The sequence below is a fragment of the Macrosteles quadrilineatus genome, unplaced genomic scaffold, assembly GCF_028750875.1.
Source record: "Macrosteles quadrilineatus isolate MER2022 unplaced genomic scaffold, UCM_ALF_1.0 Scaffold_6__1_contigs__length_79288215, whole genome shotgun sequence".
NCBI classification, from domain to species: domain Eukaryota; kingdom Metazoa; phylum Arthropoda; class Insecta; order Hemiptera; family Cicadellidae; genus Macrosteles; species Macrosteles quadrilineatus.
This window is the reverse complement of record NW_026542599.1, coordinates 68,050,197-68,063,943: the sequence shown is the minus strand read 5'-3', so window position 1 is coordinate 68,063,943 and position 13,747 is coordinate 68,050,197. Positions and strand designations below refer to the sequence as shown.

General features: G+C 36.5%; 1 protein-coding gene across 1 annotated transcript in view; it reads left to right on the top strand.

Annotated features, from left to right (window-relative positions):
* Positions 1 to 306: 306 nt before the first annotated feature.
* Positions 307 to 13,747, top strand: part of LOC128997603 (uncharacterized) — a 105,030-nt gene continuing 91,589 nt past the window's right edge. Inside the window, exon 1 of the mRNA XM_054423242.1 lies at positions 307 to 418. Coding sequence (XP_054279217.1) covers positions 349 to 418 — 70 coding nt within the window. The 5' untranslated portion in view covers positions 307 to 348. The remainder of the gene's footprint in view (positions 419 to 13,747) is intronic.

Sequence of the window (13,747 nt, the reverse complement as noted above, 5' to 3'; positions counted from 1 at the left end):
CTATAAAAAATTAGAAAAATTCTTAATTTTCAGAAACCCCCTCTTAAAGTCCATAGTAGTTTGTATGCATAGTACACACTGTGTACATGAGGCAAACCCTCCTCTAATCACTCCCTAGACTTAACTGGAGATTTGGTGACCCTAAAAATAATTTAGAAAAATTCACTATTTTCCCAAATCTATCCAACACCCCCTACACTTGCAGCCTCCAGTATGCATTTATGCTAACACCCCCCACCCGCCCCATGGGTAGTGGGGGCCGCTCCATCGCCGTGTGTACGCGCGCCTGGTCAGTTGAGGCGGGCCCCGTGGTCCGTCATGTAACTGTGCAGTCGGGGATATCGCAACATGCAGCGTACACGGACGATCGTGTTGTTAGCTGCGCTCACACTCGCATACCACCTCCCTTATTGTCAAGGTAAATAACTACGATCAGCTGTTTATTTTTAGATACTTAAATATATGTTAATTATTTTATTTTTAAATATTTTTTTTTGTTAAGTTGAAAATTTTTGAATTTTTTTTAAGGGTAGTATATTTTTAGTCAGTAAATTTATACTTAATTTAAAATTTACAAAAATACAATGTGGAAATTTAATATTTTGTTATAAAATTTATAGAAAAAAAAAATATATAAAACAACTATTCATAGTTTATCAAATTTATAAAATTATAAAATAATTAGGTAATACATAGTTGGAAATTTGGGAATTTATTATATTTGAATGTATAAAAATTTACTATATAAGAATAAATTGAATTGAATTATATTTTTAAACGAATATGCTAAATATTCGGAAACGTGTGTCGTCATGAATATATATTTCAGTTTAAAACTTAACAGTTCGTTTTAGTTTATTAAATTTTATTTATTGTTACACTTTTACATTTTAAATTATTCCAAAACGTCTAACATAATAAAATATATTTTAGCATTTTAAAATGTTGAATTTAAACATAGCTTTGATTGTGTATATATTCTTAAAGACTTTATTTATTTAAGCAGAACTTCTAAAGTTATTATTCGTTTCCAAACATAGTACTGTATTCTAAATCGTGTAACACCTAAAATTATTACTTAGAAACCTATTGATTCTGTTATTATGGGGGATTTTGGTCGTGACGTTTACCTTTAATAACTATTCTAATTGTTGTATTGGTACTAATTATTCTTGGTTTAAAGAACGTATATTTGAGAAGCATATTTTCAAATTTCGATAAAGTATTGTTTAGGTATTTAATAGGGAACGACCTATAACATTTTAATAATTAATATTCACTAGGGGTTTTATGAGTTTTCAAAATGTGGAAAGACATTTTCTAAACAAATTTACATTGTTAAAATAATTATTGTTTATTTAACTCATGAACTAAGTCAAATAAAATTTTTACAATAAATATTTAATATTTTTATATCCATGCAATATGTCATGGGATTCAAGAGCATTGTTTTTATATACATTTAACAATAGGAAGAAGTTTTCGCATCTACAGTGGTTTGTAGGCTGGTTTCTTTCAATTTACTGTACTTATCAACATCAATGCACTATTTTGAATGGAAAACACTATTAGAGAAAATACTATATATATACTATATATAGCTATATATAGCCCTATGCTGTGCACCATTCCTAAATACGCTCCTTCGTAGTCGCGGTATTCCCCTAAATACATGATACATTTCACCTAAAAACAAAACACTAAAATCAATAAACAAACAAATATGCAATGTTTACATCAGCTGGTACATTCAAAACAGCATAAGCACTATAAAGAAACGCTGTAGCAATACTTATATTAGGATCTTTAACAGCCTGTGGGGCAGAGCAGGGGTAATTTTTGACACTTCTGATAGTTTACCCACCGTCCTTGGAGAAATTAACCCGCAATAGCTATGCTACCTTTTTCCTAGCTCGATATATTTCGAGGGGACCGATTCGCTTACGGAATTAAATATATCGATATGTTATCTTATCTTTTCATACATAGTGAATACGAAGCATATAAAATACCCCCACCGCAGCAAACCTGCAGACTAAATGAATTTCCATTTGGCCGATAGGATTTTTAATTGAATCTATTTAAATAACATTATGTTTAACAAGTACCTACGTTTACTGCTACAGGGAGGGTAATAAAGTGGATTTTTAGTAGAATATAAATAGCTTGATATAAAATAAGTTAATTTGCTAAGTTTTGTCAAAATATAACAGTAAACAATCAAACTGTAACAGTTTACTTATTATTCTCCATAGAAATAGTATGGTAATTTTAAATTTATGGTTTTTTATTTCTTTCCGTAACCAATAACCGTAAAAAACCTTCAATATACTAAATTCTTTGTTTTCTTAAGCTCTAAAATATGGTACTAAGAAAAATTGGGATTTTTTTTGTTTTGAGGGTCAAATATGAGAAAAACCCATTCTCACCCCATAAAACCCCATTCCCATAGTCCCCATAAAATATGATCGGACGATCATGCTGGTTCGCGAACTCATTCAAGTTTATCCCGCCCGACACCCCGCCCTATATGTTCAAACAAAATCGTTGTTAAAATCAAACTTTATCAAGAACTTGATAAAATTTGTTTCTTAACAACGATTTTTTTTATTTAGTAGGGCTTATCGTGTTTTTTCCATGAAACGTATAAGAAGCGTCTTACTCACACTACATGCTGGTTGCTCCCACATTATATCTACGTATCTCACAAGGGCATGGACGTTTCATTACAATTATTGACATGAATTATACATTTTTTTGTATGTATTGCTGTTATGTGTAATTTATTCGCGTTCAATACATGGAATTATGTTAAAATAGACGTGTTGATAATTTATAATCGAAGACTATAGAACGGAAGTGCGTAATGGACTTTTATATCGTAAATAAAAATCTCAGATTAAGTTTCTGATGAATCAAATATAATTTCATTACCTTCTCTGTGGCAGCAAACCTATTATTTTTATTTAATAGGAGATAAATCTGGCATTTTTAACGATATATTTTAGTGAAAACACAATCAATCAGGCAAATGAAAATTCGCAGTCGACAAGTTTGCTGCAGCGGGGGGGATTTCGTTGTTGATTTCGTTATACGTTTAAATACGATCAGATTTTTCCATTGTGTTCATTTGTTGTGTACATTTATCCACGCAGAAATTAGTACGAACCCCTTACTTCAGTACTGTATAGACTAAGCTAACGTTTCCTATAATTATTTAGTGGAACACCTTTCATTTTATTTTTATAGCTTTACAAAACTATATTTTTTAACCATACAACATTGTAAACACTACTGTACTAGATCAATACACAATTTACACAGACATAAAAAAATATATATTTATTGAGACATGGCGAGAGAAAACTGATGTTCCGGAGAACAGAAATATTTCGTTGGTTTGTAGATGAATCTGTCGTTGGGAATCATGAATAGAGTTGTTCTTTTTTTCTCTAGGAAGGTACCTGAGTAGTTGCCAACTCTTCTAAATTCATCTTTAAATTGTGGTATAGTTCAAAGCACTCCTAGTTTCTTAGAGACATGCTCAATTGCGAAAGGCGGCTTGAACAATATATCTCTCAAAACTGTAGAGCAATTGCAACGTACAAAAACGGTAAACTAAAATAATCTTTTCAAATATGGGGCTTCTGAGTAACTTGGAAGTAGTGTACGCAAGTTTTAGTGATTACTCTAGTTTCAATGTTTCTAAGGACCATAAACGTGGTATCCTCTGTAGTATGTACTAGGTGGCGTTTGCAGAGGCATCCACAAAATTGAGCGGAGCCATCAAGAGTTTATATTATATTGTTTTGGTCATACTACAGTAATACCAGTTGTTTTTAAAGCATGCGTTGCGGGTCTAAAGTAGCATTTTTACTCTTTAGGAAGTAAAAATAGTTTGTATCCTCTATGGAGTAAAAATCAGCTGTTGTCAACTCAGTTGTAAATTTCTATATTGTAAACGATTGCATGAATCGAAATATGTATCGATTCGTGCTTCGTAGTTATTTTAACCTACCGTCTCTTCCCATAGCCTTTTAGCATTGCAGATACATTAATCCATTCCCACACTCAACACGCTCACCTTTACTACTTCCTTCACCACCCTCAACGTCGTGGACCTGTTTCCCTCTCTTCCCATAGCATTTTAGGATTGCAGATACATTAATGTAATTGCCAAAGATAGTTCCCACACTCTGCACTGCAAGCCTTACTACTTCCTTCACCATTTCCTACGTCAGAGACTTGTTTCCTTCCCTTCTCATAGCATTTTTGGATTAAAGATACATCAATCTAACTACCACAGACAGTTTTCACACTATGCTCATACTTTACTACTTTCTAAGCCATTTCCTACATCGTGGACCTGTTTTCACCACTTTCCATAGCAATTTAGTATTTTAGATACGTTAATCTAATTGCCATAAACATTCCCCACACTCCGCACTGCTAGCCTTTACTACTTCTTTCACCATTTTCTACGTCGTGGGGATGCTTCCATCCCTTCTCATAGCATTTCAGCATTGCAGATACGTTAATCTAACTGCTACAAACGGTTTCCAGTTCCCACACTCCACACTGCTCACCTTACTACTTCCTTCACCTCTTCTTACGTCGCGGACCTGTTTCCCTCTCTTCCCATAGAATTTTAAGATTGTAGATACCTTAATCTAATCGTCATAAACAGATCCCACACTCCGGACAGCTCACCTTGACGACTGCCTTCACCACTTCATACGTCTCGGACCTTTTCTCTCCCTTCCCATAGCATTTTAGGATTGCAGATCCCTTAATCTAATCGTCATAAACAGTTCCCACACTCCGGACTGCTCGCATTTACTACTTCCTTCAACACTTCCTACGTCACAGACCTGTTTACCTCCCTTCCCATAGAATTTTAAGATTGTAGATACCTTAATCTAATCGTCATAAACAGATCCCACACTCCGGACAGCTCACCTTGACGACTGCCTTCACCACTTCATACGTCTCGGACCTTTTCTCTCCCTTCCCATAGCATTTTAGGATTGCAGATCCCTTAATCTAATCGTCATAAACAGTTCCCACACTCCGAACTGCTCGCATTTACTACTTCCTTCGCCAGTTCCTACGTCACAGACCTGTTTACCTCCCTTCCCATAGCATTTTAGGATTGCAGATACCTTGATCCAATGGTCATAAACAGTTCCCACACTCCGGACAGCTTGCCTTGACTACTTCCTTCACCACTTCCTACATCGTGGACCTGTTTTCCTCCCTTCCCATGGCATTTTATGATTGCAGATACCTCAATCCAATCGTCATAACCAGTTCCCACACTCCGGACAGCTTGCCTTGACTACTTCCTTCATCACTTCCTACGTCGCGGACCCGTTTTCCTCCCTTCCAATAGCATTTTATGATTGCAGATACCTTAATCTAATCGTCATAACCAGTTACCACACTCCGGACTGCTCGCCTTTACTACTTCCTTCACCACTTCTGACGTCGCGGACCTGTTTCCCTCCCTACCCATAGCACCATAGGATTGTAAATACCTTAATCTAATGGTCATAAACAGTTCCCACTCTCCAGACTACTCGTATTTACTACTTCCTTCACCACTTCCTACGTCACGGACCTGTTTACCTCCCTTCCCATAGCATTTTATGATTGCAGATACCTTAATCTAATCGTCATAAACAGTTCTAACACTCCGGACTGCTCGCCTTTACTACTTCCTTCGCTACTTCTTACGCCACAACCCTGTTTACCTCCCTTCCCTTATAATTTTTAGAATGCAGATACCTAAATCTAATCGTGATAAACGGTTCCCACACTCCGGACTGCTCGCCTTTACTACTTCCTTCACCACTTCCTACGTAGCAGACCTGTTTCCCTCCCTTCCCATAGCATCATAGGATTGCAATGCCTTAATCTAATGGTAATAAACAGTTCCCACACTCCGGACTGCTCGCATTTAATACTTCCTTCACCACTTCCTACGTCACGGACCCGTTTACCTCCCTTCCCATAGCATTTTATGATTGCAGATACCTTAATCTAATCGTCATAAACAGTTCCCACACTCCGGACTGCTCGTATTTACTACTTCCTTTACCACTTCCTACGTAGCAGACCTGTTTCCCTCCCTTCCCATAGCATCATAGGATTGCAATGCCTTAATCTAATGGTCATAAACAGTTCCCACACTCCAGACTGCTCACCTTTCGTACTTCCTTCACCACTTCCTACGTCGTGGACCCGTTTTCCTCCCTTCCCATAGAATTTTAGGAATGCAGATACCTAAATCTAATCGTCATAAACAGTTTCCACACTCCAGACTGCTCACCTTTAGTACTTCCTTTAGCACTTCCTACGTCACGGACCTCAAGCTAGTGTCGTCATTTGATTATATTTGTGATTCATACCGTTTCTGTTCTAATATCTGTGGAATTATGCTATCAGCTATTTCTTCATCTGCTGCATTCAAAAGTCAACAGCTGATCATATGTCTTTGTTTATGTGTCAAATACTGCTTCCATAAGGATTACATTGAAACTTTGAGACCCAGTGGGGCGGATTCCTGAGAGTTATTTTTAACGCCATATAGATGTTGGCACTCACCGATATGGTATTTATCACCATCCAAAATTTGAAAACGATTGATTCAGCCGTCTAGGAGGAGTTTGCGTATTACGAAATGCATAAAAGTCGACGTATAAGAGCTTCGCTCGCTTCGCTCGCTCCGCTCAATTATCAAAGACAAAACGAATGAAATATAGACCGGCTACGTAACTACACGGCGCTCCCAGCGGTGTGCGCTAGAACCTATAGTAACGGTGGTAACCGCACCACAGCTGACAGTCTATATTTAATTTTTTTTTTCGGTATTATACGCCTTTTGTATATATATATTTTATCATAGACAAAAATAATTAAATATAGACCGTCAGCTGAGCTGCGGTTACCATAGGTTTTGGCGCACACCGCTGGGAGCACCATGTAGTTACGGCATACGCGCTACGTAACTACTCGGCGCTCCTAGCGGTGTGCGCCAGAACCTATGGTAACCATAACCGCACCACAGCTGACTGTCTATATTTAATTCTTTTTTGTCTATGATATCATGGTGCACCACGTGTGTAATAACAATACGACATCATCAAAATACCTACAAAACCTTCAAATTAAGTCAATTAAAAGTGAATTGAAGGAACATTCTCCGGTAGATTTTTTTCGTGTTTAAAACATGTTAAAACATTTCAAAGCACCGTTTCCACTTTTCAACAATATTTTTTTCAAATCAATTAACTCCCCACCAAGGTCATATCTTTGGAGATAAATACGCGATCTAATAACAAAATTCCAATCCGTATCAATGGAGACTGTAGACAGAAATAGCGGAAGTTCCGGAAGATGTCATCGGAATGGTGTGTAGACATTCTTGAGGCTTCGTCAGTGTTTACTATGACATCATTGAACCGCCAAAATTCCGGACCGGAGGCAACAATGGCCCTCTGTTAATGGGATGTCACTGGATGCGTAACAGAGATTTATAGTACTACTAGCAGAGTACCCGTCTTTCGTACGGGGTTGGAATATAAGTATAAAATGCGTATTGCAGTTATACTCAAGCTTTGCGTTTGCAATGGGAGAGGACACAGTATGAAAAAAATTGCTTCTTAAAATTTACGGTATACAGCTATAGTATTACACATCTACCATAGCCATTATGTTCTACCACTTCACCTAAACACTAGAGAAAAATAAATTATCAACAATTCGCAAAATATCACAAATTATTCATGAAATGAAAAACATAAACATAACTGTAAACAATCCTACTTTGACAGTTCTCATTGCGAATCACAGTATTTTGTTGCTGCTTAGTTCAAATTAGCTGTTTTCATAAATTCAAAAAAAATATAGTACTGCACCCTGTTGGTAAATCTTATAACTTTTTAATGTTTTTCCATATCATGGACCAACTTTTTTAGTTTAAACAGCTGACAAAATTCTTTAATTCCCTTTAAATATGAATACTCATAAGGTTAACATGGGGAATTACAGAGCCACTGGGGCGGAGCCCGAAAGGATTTTTGAGATAAGAATATGCCTATATGTTAATCGGGAATGTAAGCTATCATCATGCCAAATTTCAGCCCAATCCGTCCAGTGGTTTATGCGTGATTGAACTTCAAACACACAAACTTTCACATTTCTAATATTAGTAAGATAGTATGGCTTATAATGGATGTAGTTTTTAGAATAGAAAATATGTTTTGGCCTGATAGACATTTTATATTTTTATGGAAACATTATAAGCTAAAGATGAGTTTGGAACAACGATCACCAGGCTACTGTCAATATGGAGAACCTCAGAGATTTGGTAGCTTTACTAGACCAGCCCCTGTATCACTCGCTGCTGTAGCAGTTTTACCGAATCAGTAACATTTCTAGTTGTCTTAGTATAATTAATTATTATCATCAATTATAAATAACTAGCTGCTGCACCCGTGCTTCGTAACGGGAAAATGTACTATACCGCCTGTTCCAAACACTTATAAACACGGTAGTACGAATATATAAACAAAAGAACACCAAATTTAGACAAAAGTATAATCTAAATTGTAATTGTCCTACTGTTTACAATAAAATATATCAATTACTTTATTTTTATAACTTAGACACTTTAATAAATCGAAAGCAGAGCCTGGGTTGGTACAGCAAAAGCTATAGAATATTTTTTATTTCCATAATCAGTGACATAGTTTTATAATAATTAATCTATGACAAAGTTTTAGAATAAATAAACCTACCACATAGTTGTGTAAAATATAGTATTTAATTTCTTTGGATCAGCTGTCAGAAATTGTAATGAGCATTTAGCATTTTAATTGTTTACATTGAAATGTCAACGCAAATATAAACATTGTGTGTTTTCTCATGCTTCCATGGAGTAAAATTATTAATATTTACATTTGGAAACCTCACCTCAAAACTTTGGACATCCAAGGGGTGTAGCCCGAGAAGAACTCAGGGAAGTGAATAGGTCTATGACATTTCTAGGTATGTAGACCATCTTTGTGCTTAATTTTGGCTGTTTCGGTTTAGTATTTTTGTCGTGACAGCTGCCCAGACAGACAGACAGACACCACCTCAATTTTATAGTAGTTAGTTTTATTTTATTTAATAGAATAGATAGATAGATAGAGATAGGGACGCCACCTAGGTACATCCTTTTCGTTTAGGGACGTTTAGAGATGGAACCTAGGGACTATACGTATTTTCAACGTAATCGTTAACGAGTAAACTACACTTTAAAGAGTTGTTGTACAGGTACCGAGTACGAGTATGGTACCGATTTTTGGGCTCACCAATTTTTGGTTTTTGTAAATCCCGCTCTTAGTTTTGAGAACTCGGATCCATAGTAATTATGTAAACGTACTTTCATCATTACATACTATGTGAATTATGAGCATACCACAAGTTTGAAAACATTTAACAAAGCTTTAGTTTATTGAATATACGCTACCAGATAAAACGTATGCAAAAAAACTCCCTTCCCTACACCAAAATCCAAGAGTCAAAATGTCTGTATCACTTACGCTTGCTGACTCTAAAATTGCAAAATTTTCCACTGTATAATGCCCGTCAGGGTTGTAAAATTTCAAAATCTATTTTCACGCTCACGAACCCTTCCTCGTCAAGACTGGACACAAAATTGACTCTCCTGAGCAAAGCTCGGTCCCCAGTTGGCATAATGCGCACTCATCGGTGTAGAACGGCGGCTGGTGATTTGGTAGCCTTCGTCGCAATGCAGTAGGACCACTGGTAAATGTGCAGGTTCAGGTGAATGCCCTTGCACCTCTGTCTTTGTTCATATGATGGTCCATATAGCTGAAGATGAAGGCCATCGGCATACTAGAGGACCCGGAGGAATTTCCCGGGGGTTTCAGACATTTTGGACTCGGGAAGACTAGTATGTCAAGTGCAGAAGCTGAGGAGTTATCACGGTTTTGCGATTTATAACTCATAGGTGTACTGAATATTTTGAGCTTGTGTGTGTTAATTGTTTATCTACTTATCGTCAAATTACTGTGTACACGTAAGTGGTAATATTGTTCAGTGATAATATTTTGAGGGTATGTCAGACAATTGTATATTATATTACACAGGTCGGTAGTCAGTCATACAGTTTGACTTAACTTTCAACTCTAGCTAACAAAACAAAACTAATATATCTTATTAGATCGGTCATTTATCATTTTCATCGATTTTCTTAAACATTTAGATATAGGTTCTTCTTGTCCTCTATTTTTAAGTCTTTCTTGTACTGGAGTTGCTTTTTATGTGGGGTGGAATTTACGTCCATTCAACTGATATAAATATGATTTCAATTAATTTCTTTTTTCGAATAGCAGTGGTTTTTACTCCATAATAGTAACCCTCGGCACAGGGTAGATTTTGAAATAGAGGGTAGGTAGAACCTAAATCCAAATTCCGTAATTCAGTGCTGTATGGGATAAATGCACCGTTTCCACTTTTTTACCTCGTTGATTGAACTTACATTTTTTACATCTCTGTCCAATGATATTTTGCACTAAAAGTACTATCTATATTAACGTTGAAGGTATATTAGCTGGTGAAATGACCCTAATTGATAAAACAAAGAATATGTTTTCTGTTAATGTGGTAGGAACTCCCTATCAACCTGTTTCTAGGTAAAAAGACTTGTCTGTTCAATGAGTACATTTTCGTTTCCAAATGTGTTATGTATAAGATGTGGCTGAAAAGTAACTTGCACCCCTCCCTAATTTTTTAATCATTTGAGATATTTGAAATCTGTTTGTGGCAAACTTCTTAGATATGAGAAGCTACAATATTGATGGTTGATTTTGAAAAATTTCCCTTAAGGGTGTAGGGGGTAGATCAAAATGTTCAAATGGGAAGTATAGCCGACTTTGGTATCATAATAGGTCTTGCTTGGCAAAACAAAACGATTAACATTTAAAAAAATTATGATCGGACCACTAATAACAAAATGGTGCCTAAAAATGATTCAAATCTAATTAACCATGGCTTGGTACTTGCACCACACGGAACTTTTTAACACTTTAAAATATTTGATATCAGTTTGCGGCAACCTTCTTAGATATGACGGGCTAAAATAATAATGGGGGGCTAAAAAATAATAAAAATAATAGTTAATTTTGAAGATATTGCCCTTAGCAGTGACTACCCTGCCCTCATTACTAAGGGCACTTTTGGTTAGGGATGCGGTATTGACCTCTGGTTTGCGCTATTAAATTTCTCTTGATAAACTCTTTAAAATGAGGGGTCACATGATAGGTATTTACTTTGAAAATTTGGGGCTGCCCCCAAAATACCAGTTGAAACTTTGATAAAAAAGTGCAATTTCTTATGTTGTAAATATGTGCCGAGTTTGGTTTTCCTACTGCAACGCGTTAAAAAGTTAACTGGGGCGTTGCCTAACCCTGTATAGGTAACAACAACCAAAGCAAACAGAGAGACTTTTTTAAACAAAGATGGTGTACAGGTACCACCATTTATTCTTAGTTTGTTTAAATATTAAAATAAGTTATTTTACATTTCAAGCTAAGGGTGTTTTTGTTGTAGTGTAAATTGCACAGTTTATTCCGTGACAACACAGTTTATCGGGTTGTTTGCGTCGACGCAGTCACTGACCCACGTTGCGCGCCTGCGCGGTTGCGCCTGCGCCTGCACTTGCACCTCGAGCCGCAGGTGCAGCGGTTTTCAGGAACAGCCTCAGGTCGGTTCCGCGAAGACCAGATAACCGCTGACAGATAACAGGTGCCTGCAGGTCTGAGAAGTGTCCGAGCTCAGACTGTATGTCTGTCGGAGGTTGGACGGACTTGGTGCGGGTAAAACCATAATGTTAATTTTTACTTTAGCGAATTTCCCATAAAGGGAATAAGCTATAGTAGTATTCATGGTAGGACCTGGACCCGAGAGCGATTTACTGTTTAGTTATGAGGTCCCTAGAGGCCAAACACACCGTCCGTTCAAATTCATATATATATATTTATATATGTGTCCGTTAGCACGATAACTCAAGACAAAATTATCCGATTTTTATTAAATTTGGTTTAAACGTGTAAACCTGCATTTATTCGAACGGGTTCGCGAACCAGCATGATCGGACCATGGGAATGGGGGTTTGTGGGGGGTTTTATGGGGTAAAAATAGGGGTTTCCCATTTTTCACCCTGTAAACATAAGATTTTGTAATTTCTTTCCAAACCGTTTTGTAGAGCTAAAAAAAAACAAATAATTTAGTATATTGAACCTTTGTTGTATGTCAAATTGTAAAATACCATGTTATGCTTATGGAGAACAAATAAACTGTCGTAACTTTCTTGTGTATGGACATATTTTAATGAAATTTTTAAATTTTGTTTACTTCATAACAAGCTATCAATATTTCAATTTAAAAACCCCTTTTTTCTCCCCTGTCAATAAACCTAAGTACTCACCAAAATTAATGATATTTAAATCTACTGAATATATATATAATCCAATGTATGTTTGTTTGTTTGTTTGTCCTTTGTGGACTCCGAAACCACTATTCAGTTTGTAATTAAACTTTCAGGCATTATTAAGCATTATTCAAGGATGGTTTGTGTGAAGTTTGGTGCAGATCCGTCAAAAGGGCTCCGCCCCAGTGGCTCTGGAGTTTCCCATGTGCCATGTTAACCTTATGAGTACTCATATTTAAATGGAATTAAAGAATCTTAACAGCTGGTTCAACTAAACAATTTGATTCTGTGATGTTCAATAGCATTAAAAAGTTAATAGGTTTACCAACAGGGTGCAGCACCATTATTGTTTTTAACTTATGACAACAGATAATTTGCAACCAAAAGGTGAGTGAGCGAAGCGAACGAACTTCAATCTGGAGGCGAGTTAGCGTAGCGAACAAGCTAACCTGAAGGCAAGTGAGCGCAGCGAAAGAGCTCCAACCTAAAGGTGAGTGAGCGTAGCGAACGAACTTCAACCAGGACGTGATTGAGCCATGCGAACGAGCTCATCTTGAAAATGAACGAGCATTTGACATAAAACCACATTAGGACAGGACGACGTCTGTCGGGCCAGCTAGTAGGAAATAAATCTGACAATTTAAAGGAATAATTTAGTGGAATTCCAGCCAAGTAAATGGAAATTTGTTTAGTCTGCAGGTTTGCTGCGGCGGGGGTATTTTATATACTTGTTCTTCTATAGACATGTGTCATGTAACTTAGATACTCCACGTTATAAAATCAATTGTTAGTATCGAGATAAAATGGCGACTTCGTTAACGTCTAGTTTAAAAGTCAACTGGGTAAAATTGTGTTATAATCGAAAATATTGAAACTTGAAACAATATATAATCTGTAGAGTCCGAGCAGAACTCTTAGTCAGGAGGTTTTATCGTAGACCACATATGTGGAGCTACAACCGTCAGGTAAAAAGAAATAACTTACTAGCTTATTAGCTTATTACTGACATGATTCGTCGCAGAGAATTCCTAAGAGAGTGGATTTGCCATGATATAACAATTCACAGAGTTTGGATTACACGAGAACTCATTGTCGTCTTGTACAATTATACCTACAGGGAAAAGTGTGAATTAGTATATTTATTGCATCACTATTTATTAGAAAATTTTGCCCTTAGAGGTAAGGGGGTAAGTGGTGGTAAGGGGTAAGTAGGGGTAGGGTAGCTCAATATTTTCAAATAAGAAG